General features: G+C 41.8%; 1 protein-coding gene across 1 annotated transcript in view; it reads left to right on the forward strand.

Annotated features, from left to right (window-relative positions):
• Egf (epidermal growth factor) overlaps positions 1–21025 on the forward strand; it is an 80340-nt gene that overhangs the window by 33204 nt on the left and 26111 nt on the right. The window contains exons 7-15 of the mRNA XM_028760433.1: positions 1174–1296; positions 3832–3954; positions 4865–4990; positions 5992–6128; positions 7978–8126; positions 12355–12459; positions 14271–14494; positions 18333–18500; positions 19835–19984. Of these exons, the coding sequence (XP_028616266.1) occupies positions 1174–1296; positions 3832–3954; positions 4865–4990; positions 5992–6128; positions 7978–8126; positions 12355–12459; positions 14271–14494; positions 18333–18500; positions 19835–19984 (1305 nt within the window). The remainder of the gene's footprint in view (positions 1–1173; positions 1297–3831; positions 3955–4864; positions 4991–5991; positions 6129–7977; positions 8127–12354; positions 12460–14270; positions 14495–18332; positions 18501–19834; positions 19985–21025) is intronic.

A 21025-nucleotide genomic window follows, 5' to 3' on the forward strand; every position in this document is an offset into this window, starting at 1 on the left:
TGACTTTGTGCAACATATCAGGATGAACAATTTCTTTTCTTAAATTTTCTATATTTTAGGAGTAATTCCAGTAGCTACCACCAGATTGAGACTATTCCATACGTATCTTACCCCACATGAGATCTAGAAAGAGCCTAGGGAAACTGAATCCAACTGAATTCCTTATCTAGGCCTCCCCCTGTTTGGAAATTCTTGGTTCAGTATAATCAGCCCTGGAGCTCTGGAGAAGTAACTTGTTTTTTAGACGGTGCAGTGGTATACACATTCAGAGGACTTAGCTGACTTCAGGCACATGTAGCCCATGGCTGTTACATAGTACAGCCCCTTGCTTATGCCCAGTGTGCTGATGCTGATCATGCCGAAGGCTGGCACTTCAGTCAGAGCAGAGTTGTTGAGAAGTGTTGCTCCTGAGGAGGGGAAAGACCAAAAGCAGAACAGGAAATATCCTAAACTGGCTAAAATATTCTAACCCAGCTGCAAGGGAGGCTATGGTAGGATTGTCGTTCAAGGCCAGCCTGGGCTTCATAATGAGTTCAAGCCAGCTGTGGAGGCATAGGGAGACTCTTTCTCAAACAAAGAGGAGGGAGAGAGACCGTGATAGTGATAGATACAGCTCAGTGATAGATGATAGAGTCCTGGCTTAACACACATGGGACCCTCAGATCAACCCTTGGAGTCACAAAAAGGAGTCCCTAGCTTTCCAGGGGATTCCATCTTAACTTTTATTTATTTTTAGAGAATTATTTATTTATGTATGTGAGTACAGTATGCTCTCTTCAGACACACTAGAAGACGTCATCAGATCCCATTCCAGATGGTCGTGAGCCACCATGTGGTTTCTGGGAATTGAACTCAGGACCTTTGGAGTAGCAGTTACTGTTCTTAACTGCTGGGCCATCTCTCCAGCCCCTGTCTTAACTTTTTAGTAAAGGGTAAATCCTGTCTAAAACTGTGAGAAAGTGGTCTCTAAGTAACCCTGGGCCAATAGAAATGACTTTTGTGAGCACTGAACTGATTTCTGTCGCCCTCTCTGAGGGTTGGAGAAGTATCCCTCCCATGGTGATTTGCAGTGGGAACACGTATGAGATGCCCTACTTTGTGCCAATTGGGGATGTCACAGTTTGCTTTCAGGGATATTCATGTTGACTGTGGGTTGCTGTTGTCGTTGTGCAGATGTCAATGAGTGTGCCTTTCAGAATCATGGCTGTACTCTGGGGTGTGAGAACACCCCTGGATCCTATTTCTGCACATGCCCTCCGGGATTTGTTCTGCTTCCTGATGGGAAACAATGCCATGGTGAGTCGTTAGTGAGTTACTTTATTTTCAGTAATGTCCCTAAGGTGGCTATGATCTGAGTTGGTGGTCTTCAGTTAGCAGTGTGCATCAAAGTTACCTGGGGTTGTATGTATTTCACTTTGCTTTATAAAACATGGCCAGTTGAAGCTGGACCTTGTGGTATGATTTGTAATCCCAGCACTCTGAAGGCGGAGATAGGAGAATCACAAGTTCAAGGCCAGCTTGAGCTACAGAGAAGGACTTTGTCTTAAAAACCAACAACCACATGAGTAACTAGGCTCTATTACAGGCATATTGGAAAAGAAAAAAGAAAGAAAAATTCCAGGGTGAAGGAAATAAAACTATATAAACAAATAAACACATTTCTATTTTAATCTGTACTATCTAATATTTCACTGTGTATCTTTAAAAGAGAGGCATATACTAACCAGTGATGATACATTATTACACTGAAAAATGAACTAAATCCCCTAGTGTAATATCTGTCAGTTTTTAGATACAATCACAATACTACTGTTATGCCCCTAACGTTGACAATGATTCTTAATAGCATCAAATATCATTTTTTTTATTACTCGGCTGTATAAAAAAACTAATAAACAACAAAACCCTCAAGTATACATACGCCTGTACTACAGAGGGTGTTGTTAGTTTACCTCATCTTTAAAAAGTCTGCTACATAACAGATTTGTTTGAATAACATGTTTTAACTTGATGCACCCATCTCTCATAAACATGTCTTATCTCTCAAATAGTGTTAATTAAATTAACTATTTTTATTTACTCCAGAGATTCTTGCTTTGCGGATTTTTGTCAACTACATTTTCTAAATGTCCCTACAATGTTCTGTGAACTTGTAATTGTAACTATAGACTGAATTAGATTTGGCATTGACGTTTCTTGGCCAGAATAAATTATAAATGCATTCGTACTTCCACCAAGATATAGATATGCCCTGTTGTTTCTTTGTATCCTGAGATTAGCCAGTGTTCATTCATCTGCTACCGAGCGCACCAGTCACATTTTAATAATATTTCCTAGATCTATTATTTTACCAATAGTTTTGAAGTAATATTCTTGTCCTTCTATTTCTTTCTAATTATTAATTAGAAAGCTTTTTATAAAGGAAACTTTATCTTATTAGCTGTCTGCTTTCCCAAGACACTATTATTGCAGTATAGGGCGAAGCAAATGTGAAAATTTGTATTTAGAGGATATAATTTGCTAGTGAATTAGTTTTTTCTAGGCTTGGGGGGCATCAATGTTAGAATGTACTTTTAAAAAGGGAAGAAAAAAACATTGTGAATTCCTGTGGATCCCCCCAGTGCAGATTTAGGATTGCATAGTCAGATATCTCCTAGTCCTAGTTTTCATTGACTCTTAGCATGACTAATGTACAGACATGTGGTTGAAATCGTGTTTATTATGTAGTCTTGTTTCACAGATGATGGAGAATAAGTCTGTCTGTATATCATCTGTGTTTATGAAACCAGACTCATCGAAATTGATGGATAATAAATAACAAACTGTATGGAAATCGCCTATCATCATTGCACATGAGACTTGCTTCTGACCTATTAGTAAATGTGCTAAAAGACTGGATGGAAATGGGTTGAATATAGGCCCCACCATACGCCAAAAAGAGCACGTACAGTTTTATTTAATTCTCAAAGCTTCTAGAACTTTTATGATAGACATTTTAAATTTGTGTTCAAATTTGCTGGAGTTAATTTTTATGCAAGGTATAGAGTAGCATTTAAGTTTGCTTAAATCACTAAGCAGTTATTTCTGTATTACCGTTGGACTTTCATATGCATACCCATTTAAAATAACGCCTTCTCTAGCACCAGCTTGTGTACACTTGAAGGTTTTATTTTCGTTAAGTTTGTTTTGACACATTAGGGTAGTGTAGGTTGGCCCTGATCTTGACGTTCTCCTGCCTCAGCTTTCTGTGCCTGGGATTACAGGTGTGTGACATCACTCCCAGTTGGAGCCTTCTCTAATCTGACTTTTCTATCCTTTCCTGATGTCATCCTCTGTCTTTTCCTGTTCCCAGCTCCCGGTGCTCTCCAGTTGCGCATGCGCACATGCGTGGTTGCGCAGTAGCGCACATGCGCGGTGCACTCCTATGCATTTATCATATACTTTGGTGTTCTTTAAGAGCTTTTCATTTCTCCTCCAACATTGAACCACACACAAAATACCTTTACTGTTTCCAACATGGGTAATCTCCAGAATCACTTGGTAAAGTTCTACATAAAATATTTTGGAATTCTGATGTCTAACAGCTTTAAAAATCTTATTCAAAATAGGAGAAATTCATAGAAGATTGGAAATAGTTTCCTAAAGTTCTAGCTCTTTACTTTTTTAAAATTTAGATTGCTATTTTGTTCCTTGTTTTGGTATTTCTCAATACTGTGGCATCTCTTTAATGTTAGATTTTTTTCATTCAACTTTCTCCTTTCAGAGAAGCAACTGATTGTAACAAATCTTCACAACCTATTTTAACACTAATTTTATTTTGTTCTTAATTAGAACTTGTTTCCTGTCCAGGCAACGTATCAGAGTGTAGCCATGGTTGTGTCCTGACATCAGATGGTCCCCTGTGCATCTGTCCCGCAGGTTCAGTGCTAGGGACAGATGGGAAAACATGCATTGGTGAGTTTATCGGCCCTTTGTTGACTTAACAATATCAGTCTTCTAAGAGACACTGAAAATTTTATTGCCAAAGCAGATGAAGTCTTCCAATGACCATGTATTGAAAGACATTTATATAACAGATTTATAGGTATATTTGGGAGTTTTTTAAGACAGTAGAGTGGTTCCTAGAATGTTCTTTGACATTGTTAGTCCTGGACTAGCACTACCAGTTCCTAGCAGTGTGGTGTAAACCCCTCATGTGACCGTAGCGCTATCAGAAGGATGCAAAGTACTCAGCATATTGTTGGCAGCTAATAAATAACCCCAGGCTTTTCTCTTCCTAGAGACTTTAGCCCTCAGAAGTCTGGATGGAATTCACGATTAGCAGAAGAGTTTTAAGCCGTTTTTACTTGTTTAAATAAAATCTGCAAATTATGAAGAAATTTGGTATTTAGTGGAATCCCGTATTTGGTGGAATTTAGTATTACTCAAATCTAGAATTGAAAATAAAGTGAATTAAGATAGTTGAAAAGCAAAACAAACAAACCAAAAGGCCAAAGTCAAGAGGCCCAAAATGTATGAGATGGAAGGATTGTATTACCCAGCAGAAGAGCTAGGACAAACTCAAAATGCATTTCTTTGTCTGGGTGGCTGCCAATGCATGTGTTACTGAACATGCATTGGAACACAAGGACGAGGACCAATGGGATGTGAAGGGTTAACATCAAAATGCTGGGTTACGGGAAAAAGATACTGTGACTGACAGTTTCCTCTAAACTCTGAAGATAAACTTGATGACAGCAGTATCAATAATTAAGAAAATGGGTCTAAAGGATATACAGTTGGTTCCTCAGAGTACTTTCCTAAAAAAAAAAGAAGTTACATTTTGTGTGATATAACATCATTACTCGGTGACTGGTTTTTGTAGGTTGTTCATCACCTGATAATGGTGGATGCAGCCAGCTCTGTCTTCCTCTCAGCCCAATGTCCTGGGAATGTGGTTGCTTTCCTGGGTATGACCTACAATCAGACCAAAAGAGCTGTACAGCTTCAGGTTAGTGCTGGGGTTGTTGGAAGGTCTCTCCTTGACAATGAGATTACACAAAGCTAGTGTTACATTAGAAACATGCAAAGTTAAATTGCTTCCAGATTCCTGGTAGGAAATATGATTTGAAAAAACAATGTAGGAAATAAATCTTTTTACTATGAATAATATAAACAACTGCAACATAAATAATGAAGATTATTTCTTAGTTAAGGGGGCATCCAGACTCTTATAGTAGGGTCTGGTAACTTTAGTAATGGGGAGGCCATCATGGGGCATGGTTGGTCTTAAAGAGTTTAAAGTTGACCAATGTTTAATAACTATTTGTTGATTGGTTTGATTTTGATCTCTCTGGTAAATATAGTAATCATAACATTTTGAAAGTTCTTTTTTTTTCTTCAACTTTAATGTGAAGTTTTATGCTTCAACTGCTTCTTTTCATCTGCTGATATTGCATCTTTTCTGTCTTTCACGACCCGTGGAAATTTTAGATTTATGCCAAATTGATTTTGTCTGGTGAGGGTTGTCATGCTGATAATCTGAGATGCTGTAATTCTGGTTGTGTGACACTTGCCTAAGTCTGACTTCGATACTTTTAACTCCATAAGTCTTGGCTAATAAAACATAATGAGCTTAGAGAATGATTAGGAAGCCTTATAATTCCGATATGATCCCCTTTCAGAGGAGCACCCAGCCATGGAGAATGAATTGATGAATTCATCCTCTGTGTGTGAAGGAGGTTACAGCCAAAAGATCTGAGTGATTTATCTGTGCTTTGGGTTAATGTCACCCTTTCGATAAGTAAGAGCCCAGGGATAAAATCTTGCAGTGACATTTTGCAAGTGGGGGAGGTCTTTCCACCTGTCTTTGCCTATGTAACCCTGGTAGGAGGTTGAGTAGACTAGTATTCTGGGAGTAAAGGGAGAATGTGCAGTGAAAAGCAAGAGTCACAAATGCCGTGGGGTTTAAAGCATTTTCAATTCAACCGTATTTGAAATTTTTGTTAACAGGACCACAGCCATTTTTACTGTTTGCAAATTCCCAGGACATCCGACACATGCATTTTGATGGAACAGACTACAGAACTCTGCTGAGCCGGCAGATGGGAATGGTTTTTGCCTTAGATTATGACCCTGTGGAAAGCAAGGTATTCTTCTTTCTTATGCATGAACAGATTATGAAAGTGGGGGATTTTAGCTTCACTGATGACCTGGGCTACTTGAAAATGCTCTGCCATAGTCACAGCATTAGCCCCAGAACAAGTTAAATATATGCATTTGAGGAATGTTAAGAACACTCGTGCTCTGATACCCGTACCCTGTTCCTCGTTACTGTTTTCCTGTTCGTTACTGCAACATCCTTCTTTCAGTTGCCTCTCTGAGGGGCAGGAGGGAGGCCAGCATGATGCTCGCCCATAGCTGACCCATTAGGAGGGTTTTGATTATTTGCTAGTGTGAGCAGCAGAGGGTGGGTTGAGCTTGGAGCATAAGAAGTATGAGTTAGTAATGGGCATTTGATATATGTCACCAGGAGAGGAGACTAAATGACTTATGCAAATCAGGAAACAAGCTTCATGACTTCTGTGAAAACAGCAGCCTAACACATAGTGGGTTACATAAATGATACCGAGCATAAGTCAGGTGGCTGTTCACTGTTCTCATGATTAGCGTTCTTATTTTCTTACTAAACCTGTGATTTTTGGTCCATCTGGAGCTTATTAGAATTGCAGAATTCTAGGCTCCACACCAACCACTGAACTAGAACCTGCATTTTAACAAGATCCCCAGGTGACTTGTGTGTGAGAGAGAGATTATGCTGCTATGGTTACATGTCTTCGGAAGCAGCAGAGTCTATCTCATAGCCTGCATAGTCCACATAGAAAGCAGTTTGCAGCTTCAGAGTGGGCAAGATGAAGGACTCGAGACGAAAGAGACTTCAGGAAATAGCTGACCGAATGCCCTCATGTCTGTAGTCTGAGAAGTTGAGGCATTGTGCCTCAGCTGAGGCAGGTAAGCAAGCGAGTGGTAAAATTGACAGAGCATCCATGTTTTCTGAATCACCTGAAGTGGAGTGCTGGGAACTGGACCAATGCAGATACAGCTCAGCTCATGTCCCACATTCAGTTACAGTTGACTGCTTTCTGTCCAGCTGAAGAAGCTACTGGGGTTAAGTAGAAAGGCGACGCCATTGAGCAGGGGTCAAAGATAACTAAATTAACAGTGTAGGGACTAAGAGTGTGTGTGTGTGTGTGTGTGTGTGTGTGTGTGTGTGTGTGAGAGAGAGAGAGAGAGAGAGAGAGAGAGAGAGGGAGAGGGAGAGGGAGAGAGGTGTGAGAGAGTATGTGCATGTGTGTGAGTGTGTGTGTGTGTGTGTGTAAAAGAGAGAGGGGAGAAAAAGAGAGACAGAGACAGAGACAGAGACAAAGTCTTAGGGTTTCCCTTGCTGTGAAGAGACACCATGACAATGGCAACTCTTATAAATATTTCACTAGGACTGGCTTACAGTTCAGAGGTTTATTCCGTTGTCATTATGGCAGAAAGCATGGCAGCATGCAGGTAGACATGATACTGGAGAGGTAGCTGAGATACATCCAGATGAGCAGGAAGAGAGAGACACTAGGCCTGGCATCTGAAACCTCTTAGCCCAACCCCAGTGATACACTTCTTCCAACAAAGGCACATCTACCCCAATAAGGCCACACATACTCCAACAAGGCCATACCTCCTAATAGTGCCACTCCCTAAGACCAAGCATTCAAATCTATGAGCCTATGGGGACCATGCTTATTCAAGTCACCACACAGAGATTAAATTGCTCAAGGTTACCCGTATTCAGGAGTAACAGAGTTGGGGCTTATTGTAGCTATGTCTGTCTGTCTCTGATAATTACATTGCATGACCTGAAAACCTGTTAATCCTTCATGCATATTCTCCATTAATATTTAGAATACAAATCAGAAATGTCTAGTTCTTTCTCTCTTTCTCTCTCTTTCGCAGATATATTTTGCACAGACAACCCTGAAGTGGATAGAGAGGGCTAATATGGATGGCTCCCAGCGAGAAAGACTTATCACGGAAGAAGTAGATACGACAGAAGGTCTTGCTGTGGACTGGATTGGCCGGAGAATCTACTGGACAGACAGTGGGTATGATTCTTTTTTTTATATATATATATATTTTCCATATATGAACTTATTTTTAATCACTTACATAAAAGCATACACATTACCTTTGGAGTTAAAATCAAGAAGATTTTCTAGTCTCTTTTTTGTGGGAAGGGGGAATTTTAAGACAGGGTTTCATATATATATATATTTTTTTTCAAATTGTAATTTATACTCATTCACACAGGGGTTATAAACACAAAAAGGCAGGACGTGGGGAAGGGGATGACACTGGAGCGTGGGTGTTCAGGCGGAATACAGATATTTTTCAGAACAGGGTCGGCTGGGTGAGGGTTCAGGGGATAGGTCTGCCTATGATTCACTTGTCCTTATCTAAGTTGGTAATATCTGCCAAGGCTACCTATTTACAAGGTCTATGACTACTCGGGCTAGTAAATTTCCACAAAAGCTGCCTGTTTACAATAGCTTATAGCCATCTGTTTCAGTGTTTATCCACAGAGACCTAAGACTTGGTGTTAGTATACATGTATGACAGGCCTATTGCTGATTTTAGACCTATGGCTGATTTTAGGCCTTCAGTGTATAAGCAGGGCTGCCCCTGACATCTCCTCCCTTCTCTAAGTATAGAAGGACTGTGACAAATCTAATCTTGCGAAGGCGGGGATAGAGGCCTGACCTCCAGTAATTGAAGGGGACCTTGTAATGGCTCCGGTCCCCCTGTCATTGTCCAGTGAGGCATGAGGGCCATACCTGTCAGTGGGTATGATTCTTGCTTTAGTTTTCTGTCACAGGAGATGGAGGTGAGGGAACAGACGATTCTACTGGCTTTATCCTCTACTATGAACATAGAGAAATACAGCTGACCACTTGGTGAGGATGAGAGGTGGCTCCACTGGAGTCTGTACTCCTCACCCTTCTCCCCCACCAAGCAAGCCTCTCCTTTCATGGGACAGGGTCCACAGTGATAGGACTTCCAGGACCAAGGAAGTGGCATGTGCTTTGCAGTGCAGACCACTGTCAACAGCGCAGCCCCAAGCCTGTGTGAGCACCATCAGGAAACATCTGCTTGCACAGGCTCTCTCGTAGGTTTCTTCCAGAAGACACAATAGAGAAGGCGATAGGATCTGTCTTTGTGGTCAGCTCTTAGTCTAGCTGAGAAGAAAAGACAGATTTTCCTATTTAACAAATGAGTACAAACGCTTGGTATAAATAGAGGCAAGGGACGTGTCAGGCCATGTGTGAACACTTGCCAAAGGACAGAAAGGTACAGACAGGCAGGGGGATCAGTGTGCCCCACCCCTTCGTCTACAGCCCAGAGAGGCGGAGGTTGTTCCTGGTTGTTTACAAGCTTATGAATGACAAGTCTTGCACTAAAGTCCTTACCCTGGCTCCTGGAACAGGCACGAAAGAAAGATCAGAAGCACCCTGGGGATGGGAAGACAGTTTCAGAGGTTGGATAGGGTGGGCTTCTTCCCTTTGTGGGTGACAAGAGAAGCAAAGTTGGGATGTTTCTGTCCTCTCAGCCCCCTCTGTCCCTATGACCTGTGGCTTCTGTGAGCCTAAGAACAAACAGGGCTGGATAGGAGGAAGATAGATGAGGGAAGGGGCTCCCTCCTGCATGATGCTAAAGAGAGCCCACTTCCTTGCTGCTGACAGAGAAGCATGAACGAGACTCCCTCACAAGGTAACGTGAGAGATGCCATGTGCTCTCTTTCTTCCAAGTAACTGAAAAGCATTGAGCGAACAGCGATCATGCTGAGCATCTGGACATGTGCAGCTATGTAAAAGGAAAAAAAGGAAAATTAGTTAGGGCTTCACGTCTGGGAGAATGGTAGTGCCAACTCAGAGAGCGGAGTCCCAGGGACCAGGCACATGAGCCTGTGCACAGCTATTCTGTGTATAGAAAGTCTCTGGTTATAGGAAGCAAACAGGTTCTTCACAGTGAGCCAGATATGCGATAAGGTGTGCCACTTTGTTGTGGTAATTATTTAAAAACGGCCTCAGGATCAGGCCTACAATCTAAGCTACAGTGGCTCTGCCTAGCCCATCCACCATGTTTCTCGGCTGGAGGCCACATGGGTGCTGCAGCTAGAAATGGCCAACTAGAAACGCCAGCCCTGCCACCCATGAGACATCAGCATGAGAGCTGACTCAATCTCCCACACTGTGTCTGCAAGGCTGGGCATTGGCTAGACCATCCCACCATCCACCTGGGCCCAGTAGAAAGATGAGACTCTAATGCTTAAAGATTAATCAAAGGCTTATATGTTTGGTAATAATCAGTAACAAGATACCCATACAATCAGAAGTGTAACCCAATACCCAACCTAGATATACCAACTACCTTTGACTGCTACAGACACAGACACATGAACATCCACCTCCATCTCCTCTCTCTGTCGTTCTCCTCTCCTGTCTCCTAGCTCCTTCTCTTCTTTTTCCTCCTCTCCTCCTTACTCCTCCTCTTCCTCTCCTAACTCCTCCCACCTTAGCTCCTCCTACATGCAGTCACCGATGAAACACATACTACAAGCTCTCTCCGTGTCCAGGTTGAGTATGGCTTTTCACTCAATTGCTTATTTAGCCTTTGCCTTCGTTCTTTCACTGTTTGTGCATCTGTCTACTAAATAGTTGCAGTATACCAGATACCTCACTAAGAGCGTTCCCTCCAGGATACTATTAAGTCCTATAGCTATGCTTTCATATCTCTGAAGAGCAAGAAAATTTATAATCAAATGCTAAACTAACTTTCCCAGGGTTAAACAGTGAACTCAGGGTTAGCCATTCCCAGAGGCTGTTCCTGGCTCAGCACAGAAATAAGCTTGGGGCGCTACTTGGGGTAGAAATGTACTTAGCACGTGAAGGCTTGGATTCAAGCCCCAGGACCACAAGACCTTCATAGAGAGATGCTGTCTCCTTCACTCAGCGTCAGAATGGGTGAGACCTAGAGTCCCAGAACAGATTCAAATCAACTCTTGGCCAAAACAATTATAACTGTCATAATAACAGCCTTCTCCAGTTGAACTGACTTAAAAGGATGTTCTCCCTGTCAGCTGTGGGTAATGACAGAGCTAGTACGTGGTTGTTTTCAAAGTGTAAACGTTTATCAGGGTTACAGATGTCAACAGCTCTCCCCTCCTCTGAGGTAGCTCTCTTCCCATTTCCACACATCCAGGAAGGCACCTCTAATTTTACCAGTGTGTGATTAGTGCCTACTGCCCAGGCAGTGCCTTCAGATGGGCACAGCTGGAGCCTGCAGAGCCAGACCTCACATTCTCCAGCCCATTGACTTCAGCAATAACAAACCCTTCTTAAATCCTCTCCGCTCTAAAGACAGCTGCTTAAACAAAACCTTTAATTTGTCTGGAAATGAGAGGTTTGTAGTTTTAAAACCTTGATATTAGCTAGAAATTTCATTTAAATAACCGAGACTTTAATCCTAGGTATTAGATTACGTGGCAACTCTAAGTCAATGAAAACCAAAGAGGGGTGGCCGTATGGTTGAGAAAAAAGACATTCATGTGAGCATGACACGTCGATAGGTCTACGAAATTACTAATTAACATTAAGGAATCCTGACTTCTAAAGTTAGTTGAGCCATAAAGCCATACATGTGTGCTTGCTCTTTGGGGCACTCTCTGTGGAGAACTACAACAAACATAAATTGTCCCTGGGTCTTTGCTTCCTCATCACCAACCCTGGGGGCTCAGCTTTGCTTTGGGCCTAAACTGAACAGCACCGTGGGGAGCTCAGTCCTCACTGCCTACCTCCTGCTCCGAGCAGTTGAACTTTATGAGCGGTGTAACAGTGAGATCAGAGAGGGTCGTTTTATAACAGTTTGTCACACACTTCAGAAGGAGACAAATATGGCTACAAAGGAATTGAAACCATGGGAAGGGAAGTGAGGGATAAGGGCTGCATAGCACTGCATCTGCCCTGAAGCCGGGAGGGAGAAAATTGAAGCCCATGTGAATCTCCCCCTGCTATCCTAACGCTGGCTTGTGCCTTCTTCCCATGGTCTGTGACCTGGCCTTCTAGGACTGTTCTGGCCTCTTAGTCTCTGGCTTCCATGAGTTCCAGCAGGAAATGGAAGGTTGTGAAGAGAAAGAGACTAAACATTTGCTTCTTGGCTTTGTCTCTGCCAAGCTGCTGACAGTACCCCTTTATCCTGTCCCTTTATCTATGAGAAAAGGAAAAACTTTATTTAAAATGATGAGCTAATACCTCCCTACTTATATTTACCTTTTAGGAAGTCCGTCATTGGAGGGAGTGATTTGAGTGGAAAGCATCATCAAATAATCATCAAAGAGAGCATCTCAAGACCACGAGGAATAGCTGTGCATCCAAAGGCCAGGTAGATACTTATGAAAACACGGTACCGTTTATCTGAGCTTATGCCGTTGTTCATGTCTGCACTGCTCATGACCAGAATTCGTACTAAGACTTCAGGTGGTCAGTGCAGTCAAAAGCCAAGCAAATCTGTGAGTTTTGTTCAGATCTTCAGAACCAGTATGTCTGACAACTTATATCCCTCCCTTATCTCTTGGTTCTCATTAACCAACTATACTTAATCTCATGAATCTACTTTTCTGAAAAATCTTATGTTGTCAGGACTGGAAAGATGGCTCAGTGTTTAAAAGCACTGACTACTCTTCCAGGGGAACCAGGTTTGGTTTGTTTCCAGCACCCGTACAACAGCTCACAACCATCGGTAACTCCAGTTCCAGAATCCAATAACCTCTCTTGCCTCCACAGGTACTAGGCATGAAATATGCATAGATATACAGGCAAGCAAAGCACTCTACATAAAAATTTTTAAATCCTTGATTTACAAAAAAAGATTTAAAAATCTATGTTGTTGTTTCTTAAGTGGAAAATGAAATTAGGAGTGTTGGCTTATCAACACTAGTAAGAAGAATCTCAGGATGACTTCGAACGATAGGTCGTTTCTGGAATCAGAGAAATAGAAATATAGATTATGAAAGATTAATAGATTCTAAGCTACTAACTATGACTTCACGTCACATTCTGGTTTGAGAGTAGAGAATTAAGGAGAATAAAGAGTTTCTTCAGAGTTGTTAAAAAGCCAAGAGAAAAACAAATACTTTTTATTTTATTGGCCATTTCAATCACAGACTGCTTAATGTCACACCAATACAATGTGTCTGTTAAGTGGTCAATTGTGTTAAATAAAATATCCAATAAAAAATTTAAAAAAAAAGAATAAGCATGGAATAAACATGTGAACATAAATAAATAGATAAATAAATAAATAAATAAATAAATAGAGTATTATACATTTAGAAAAAAAGTAGTTAATTGTGATTCCACTGGGTCCCAATGGGTTAGTGCTGGCTCTCAGCATCCAGCCAGAACCTTGAAGGTTCTATTTTTGCTGGAAATGTTACAGTGGTCTCTGGATGATATGTAGTAACTGGTAATTAATCTGGAGTTGATCAAATAACTAAAACAAGGCAAACCCATCTCTACTCAAACCAACTAGATATTAAACCAGATTGATATTTTTAAAAATATGAAGTTAAAATTATCTTAGTAGGCAAAGTACCTTGCGTAACTCCAGGAAACAAGGTAAATACACTATTCCTTTTATGCTGTGCCTTAATATGTGCATAATATAAGAATGAGCTACCTAGCCGGGCGGTGGTGGCGCACGCCTTTAATCCCAGCACTTGGGAGGCAGAGGCAGGCGAATTTCTGAGTTCGAGAGTTCGAGGCTAGCCTGGTCTACAGAGTGAGTTCCAGGACAGCCAGGGCTACACAGAGAAACCCTGTCTCGAAAAACCAAAAAAAAAAAAGAATGAGCTACCAAATTGTCTGCATTTTGCTGCTAACTTACTACTGCTCATTTAAGTACAAGTTCGATTAAAGTAATATTCTACAATTTCAGAACATCAATTCCTTTTCCATCTAATGGTCTGACACCATTTTTTTTTCTCTTTTTTTTCTAGATGCTTTATTCAGACCAGATAATTGAGGGGTTTCTTTGTTTTTGTTTTTAATTGTTTAACATGTGTTGCTGCATTTTCTCCTTGCATGTTTCTTGGTGTACCACTCTCTAAAGTGATCTATATTGGGTTTCTAAGTCTTGAAAGAATATAAGAATTTTTTCATGCAAATTTAACTTGTGAGTTTTCTTGACCGAAGGAGACTATTCTGGACGGACACAGGGATGTCTCCACGGATTGAAAGCTCTTCCCTTCAAGGTTCTGGCCGGATGCTGATAGCCAGCTCTAATCTACTGGAACCCAGTGGGATCACAATTGACTACTTAACAGACACTCTGTACTGGTGTGACACCAAGCTGTCTGTGATTGAAATGGCCAATCTGGATGGTTCCAAGCGCCGAAGACTTACCCAGATCGATGTAGGTGAGGCTTTGGGCTACATGACTTATTTCATCTTTAGTTTTGTTGTACTATTGTTTTTTAAATCATGTGCACATGTATATGTGTTTGGGAATATATATCTGTGAAAGGCCAGAAGATGTGTCAGGTCCTCTGGAGCTGGAGTTTCAGATGATTGTGAGCCGGTGGATGTGGGTGCAGGAAACCAAACATGGATTCTCCTCAAGAGCAGTACTTTCTCATGACTGCTGGGCCATCTCTGTAGCCTCTGACTTCCTTGATTGAGTGCTGAGGAATGTTAATTCCAGAATGTGCTTACACATGTCCACATTTAAGCAGACTAGAAAGACAGAGTTCTCCAAGAATTATAAAACAGAAAGATTGCCCATGCCCATGCCCAAGCACTGGAATAGTGAGTAAAATGTAGTATTGTATAATCACTTTTCCTCAAGATTTCCCCAAATAGAAGTGAAAAATCTTAATTTTTTCCAAACTTATTGAGGAATAAAGACCTTATTTCTTCTGTCTTTTGTTGTTGTTGTTGATCTTGTTGTTGTTATTGGTGGTGGTGGTGGTGGTGGGTTTTTTTTTAGTCTGTCATTCTATAACAATGACTAATCACTTTCAGGCATTAAGGAATGTCAGTTTATAACATGGGCAAAGATTAATCAAGGAAGCTTTCTCCCCTGTTGCCTTTTCAGATTCTTCAAGGGAGATCATGATTTTTCATAAAAACCTTTAAAACACTGAGCCAGGGGCTGGAGAGATGGTTTAGTGGTTAAGAACACTTACTAGTCTTCCGGAGGACCTGAGTTTGGCTCCCAGCAGCCATGTTGGGCAGCTCACAACCACCATAACGTCAGCTCCAAGAGTTTTGACGCTCTCCTCTGTCCTCTGCAGGTGCTCACATATACTCACACACAGATATATGTAGAACACACACATACACACACACACGCTGTACTCTGTAAAGGAGCAGTACAAAGGCAGTGGGAAATTGCCTTGGATGCAGGGAGTCTACAAGGACCCTTTTGACCCTGTAGAATTCTTCTGCCATGTGGTAAGAAGAACTGTCAGGGTGAAGTGACTGAACCTAATTTTGAATTTACTAAGGGAACAGTAAATGTTCTTGAGCAAGAGACATATGTGACAAGATTGCCCGTTTCAGGGTAACTGTTTAGATGACAGCGCAGTGGTCAGAGTGAAGTCTAGAGAGAAGGAGATTGAGGGCACGCTCAGTGCTAGTCCACACATCAGTTCTTAAAGACCCAAACTACGTTGTTATTAAATGGAGAAATAGAAGATTAGGGTATTACAACTTACTATGAATAAAAACTAGAGAGGGTCTGATAGCAAGTTGGTGTGAGGAAGAATGAGAGCCTGGAGTGTTGAGAGGGAGGGCCTTAGGGATTTAGACACTGGCTGGGAAGACCAAAAATCAGTCTCGTTTAGCAAGGAACTAATAAAATAGTTATCTTGCTAATTCTCTTTCGTTTAGAGACAATAACTTTTTAGATAATATAACATGAAATAGATCAAGAAAGATACTTAAATTGTATATATTTCTAAGATTCTTTATAAACAGTGATAAGCTTGCATACATAGTTGGACCATATCTATCCACACACTTGGCAGACATTCATTGGTTTCTGAGGTAGGTAGCTATAGGAACATTCCTAAGCAGAAGAAACCATCACATTCTGGATCCCAAAACACAGTATATAATATTCTATTTATTTTGGGACAGGGTCTCATGCATTCCAGGCTGAATTTGGACTTTCAGTATAGTGAAGGATTACCTTGAACTTCTGATCCTTCTGCCTTCACCTCCAGAATGCTGAGATGATAGACTTATTCCCTACACCCAATTTTGGCACTGGAGATTAAATGGAGCTTTGTGTATGATAGACAAGCCCCTTCACCAGCTGAGGTAGACCCAGAACCCTTTAGCGGAGATTTTTAAATTGCAGGTGCTACTATAACCAGAATCCTGAAGAGCAACATTACATAGTGTTGTGTTTAACTGTCCCCACATGTCTACTTTAGAGCACTGACTACTGCAAAACATGTGGTGTGTTCTCAATTGACAGCTCAGGATTTTATTTTTTTTCCTCTTTTATGTGTATGATTGTTTTGTCGGCTGCATGTATGCCTGGGGCCATGGAAAGCCAGAAGAGGGCATTGTATCCCCTGGAACTAGAATGATAGACAGTTGTGAGACACTATGCTGGTATTGGGACTCTAACCCAAGTCCTCTGGGAGAGCAGTTAGTGCTCTTAACCACTGAGCCACCTTCTGAGTGCTGACCATTCAGGACTTTTTTTTTTTTTTTTGGCTTTTTGAGACAGGGTTTCTCTGTGTAGCCCTGGCTGTCCTGGAACTCACTGTGTAGACCAGGCTGGCCTCAAACTCAGAAATCTGCCTACCTCTGCCTCCTAAGTGCTGGGATTAAAGGCATGTACCACTACTGCCCGGCCCGTTCAGGACTTTTAATGAAAAGATTGGATGAATTTATCTTTAAAAAGTACAGTTAATTGTGGTTCATTGCGTTAAGATAAGGAAGATTGTGTCTAATGTGTTCGTTGAACATCGTAGCTAATTCTAGCACATGCTTCAAATGAACAAACCTTGAGGACATTATGCTAAGTAAATGGACATTATGCTGAGTAAAAGGGCAAATGCTGGACACGCCCACTCGCTCCTGCTAATGCAGCGTGGCAGTCTCATGTGCGGGGTGGAATAGTATTTCTAGAGGCTGAGGGAAAGTTGGCATAGAATTTCAGACTTTCAAAAGTACAAAAATTCTAGAGACTGACTGTGCAGCAGTGTGAGTGTACTTAGAACTGTACATCATGGCTAAGGTAGTAAGTTTTGTGTTGTATGTTTTCTGACCACGATAAAAAGAAAAGAAAAGTAGTCAAGTAAAACAAATTTCCATGATGTAGTTATAGTTTTACTTTGGGACACAGGGCTAAGAGACTGAGCTGAAAGCTAAAAGTCACCCGGGTCAACAGTGATGCAGGGGAGGAGGCTTGCTGTGGCCAGGACAAGTCATTTGCAGTTCCCACCACACGGGGGAGACATTCACCTCACAGCTCCAAGTTCATCAGCGAGTGTGGAGAGCTTCCAGACGTAGGCCGGCTCCACCCTGGTGTCTAGCAGCTTGAAACGCCATGTGGCATTCCCCTGAGAAGTGGTCCTTGGATCAGCTCACAGCAGTTCCAGAGGCCTGCAGGGGTGGCTTGGTTGAGGAGGGCTCAGAAGGCAGCTCACGGGATAGGAGCTGTATAATCAGATGCAGCAGATAAAATGTGTTCAAAAAACTCCCTTCTGCATGGCAGAGAAGAGTCAGAGAGTCTAAGGGGATAAGGGGAGGAGGCCCTTAGTAAGGAAGGTAAGAGGCTCGTAGCTGAGCTTGGTGAGGAGAGTGAATGTGAAGAGATGAGGTCGGGAGAAGTAACAGAAGGACAATCCTGGACTAAAGTATAAGAAGAGAGAGCAGACAGAAAAGGCTGACTCGGGAATACAGTGATAGAGATGATATTTTTGAAAAACACTGTTTGGTCACCTAAATTAGAAAAAAAGAAAATCCTCCTGGTTACCTGTGAGTTCATTCAACTGCTTAGGACAGCCATTTAAATGACAAGAGACCCAGAGCAGCAAGAACCACTCAAGGTTAGTCTGTGGCACGTGAGCACAGAGCATGCCCGCCTTGGCACCCTGTTCAGACCCATCTAGGTCAGCAGCACCGGTAATGGAGCATAGTGGTTCTAAGCCTTGTCCTCTTACAGACAGACGCCCCTTGGGAAGAGAACCTGTCCATATCGAAGGATCTTTTACTTGACCTTTTACCTCCTTCCAGGTCACCCCTTTGCGCTAGCCGTGTTTGAAGATCACGTGTGGTTCTCGGATTGGGCTATCCCATCGGTAATAAGGGTGAACAAGAGGACTGGTCAAAACAGGGTACGTCTCCGAGGCAGCATGCTGAAGCCCTCATCAGTGGTTGTGGTCCATCCATTGGCAAAACCAGGTACACTGGAGAAGTCCTGCAGGCCCTCCTGCACTGGAGACTGCGGCTGTGTTAACCAATGGTAGCAGGTGGTGGGGGTGGAGGGGATTTTCTGATTTTTTTTTTCACCTATCTGCATAAATGTTAAGATTTTTCAAGATTTGGGCATTGATTTAATCACAACCCAGACAAGCTTGGTAGTTTGGTAATTTGTGCTTTATCCCTAATACGGTGGTTTTAATAATCTGGGTTTTACCTCTCTAGCCACACTCCTCCCCTGCTCCATAGCGCTTGCTACATTTCAAAAGACTCGGGTTACAGAGAGTCAGGATAAGCAAGTTAGACTATGTTCATAGTGACTAGATGATAGATAGATAGATAGATAGATAGATAGATAGATAGATAGATTATTGATTGATAGATGATAGATGATAGATAGCTGGATGATTGATTGATAGATGATAGATAGCTGGATGATTGATTGATAGATGATAGATAGCTGGATGATTGATTGATAGATAGATGATAGATAGATGGATGGATGATAGGTAGATAGATGATAGATAGGTAGATTGCTAGATAAATGACTGATTGATAGATACATACATACATTATAGAAATAGATAGATAGATAGATAGATAGATACATACATACATACATACATATAGAGATTATCTCCAAGTATAAACAACACAATAGAAAAAGTCCCACCTGGAATTCTTAACACCAAATAGAAATATTTGATAAGTTAAAAGTTACTGATTCCAGGCAGTGGTGGCACACACCTTTAATCCCAGCACTTGGGAGGCAGAGGCAGGCAGATTTCTGAGTTTGAGGCCAGCCTGGTCTACAAAGTGAGTTCCAGGACAGCCAGGGCTACACAGAGAAACCCTGTCTCAAAAACAAAAACAAAAAACAAAACAAAGTTAGTGATTCAGGCAATTTAGATTTCTGCAGTGGAACTTCTGTCCACCCTTGGGCTCCCCTTACCCCCATAGGCCAGGTAGTGAGCAGCAGCCAGGAGCAATCCAAGACAGAGTCACTCAGCTCCCTCCAGCATCTCCTCATCCTGAAGATCTCCGAGTATAACTAGATCCTGGTCAGGACATAGGAATAGCGTAGACTAAGGAGCCTCACAAACCAAGCTACCAGCTGTGCTCAGCAGATATGCATAAGGTAACAACATTCTGAGCTGGCTGAGTCAGGGCCTCTTGAAGGAGCTCCCGAGGGAGAGTTTTAGACACACCTTCCGAGTGGAATGGCTGAATTCTCACCCAGAGATGTCTTTGACTTGCATCAGCAACATCCTTGACATCTCCAGACGCATCCGCACATTCTCTCTGTTCCCGACTAGGTGCAGATCCCTGCTTACACAAGAATGGAGGCTGCGAACACGTCTGCCGAGAGAGCCTGGGCATGGCTCAGTGTTCGTGTCGGGAAGGTTTTGTGAAAGCGCAGGATGGGAAAGTGTGTCTTGCTCGGAAGAATGATCAGATACTGGCAGGTAACATGGCATGCTGTGCAGCCGGGTTGTCTCACCCGGGCTCTGTACATTGGGGCATCCGTGTTCTGCTTTTGCAGATTGTGGTGCTTCGTATTATTAAGTGCTTCTGTGTCTTCAAGAATGCTGAGTGTGCTTGGGTTTCTGTACCCCTCCCCCTCTGAGTTTTTTAGTTCCTTATCACAGTCACAGTTAAATTGACCTCTAATTGTAAAAGCTTTAAGCTGCACGTTCTCTCCTATTCGTAGTGGGGTGTACCAGGGCTTAGAAATAAATGCCACCTTGTGACAATGCTTAAAGACATTTTATTTAAAAATGTTATGTTCTTAATTTCAGGGGTCATGAAAGACAACCTCCTCCTCACGCTATAGGTCTTAATAGGAAAACTTGAGTCCTTCATAGAAATAGCTTCACTGTATCAAACAAGCGTAGGAAGTAGGTACTGAAAAGGTCATGATCCGTCTCTTTACAGCTACAGTGGAGGAAGAGGGCGGGAGAATGAGCCTTGCATGATGGATGACCTTTTTGCCAGCAGTGCATGCCCAGACGAGGTGAATCTGGAGCTGTTTTTTGGTGTCTTCCTACCAAAAATGTGCCAAAGATAATTTATATTTGTTAAGCCTCTTTAAAAAGCGCATAATTACTTGGTAGGCATGTCATAAATATAAGCTAAGTGGCAGGTTAGCAGTGGATGGATGGCCCTGTCCGTGGAATAGAGTTGTGTATTGGGTTTTCAGACATGACTTTTTTTCCTATTATTCTTATTTTTTGCCTTAAGATAATAGTTTCGTGTGTCTTAGACTCAGAACTCTGTTTTGCTCTTAAAAGACTTATTAAGATCCCTGAAGGGTTTTTATATAGGTGGATTATAGTCATCAGTTCTTAGGATATTGAAAGTTTTTCATCTTAATTCAAATAACAAACCTAATATTTATGAGCATAACCCATCATATAATCACTAAATACACATATTTTTTTCAAAGCGAAAAAATATATAGTGAGAAGAGAGGCATTGCTTTACATTTCTGTCTTTAAGTCTAGCAG

This window comes from Grammomys surdaster, unplaced genomic scaffold (assembly GCF_004785775.1).
Source record: "Grammomys surdaster isolate TR1022 unplaced genomic scaffold, NIH_TR_1.0 126531, whole genome shotgun sequence".
Lineage (NCBI taxonomy): Eukaryota > Metazoa > Chordata > Mammalia > Rodentia > Muridae > Grammomys > Grammomys surdaster.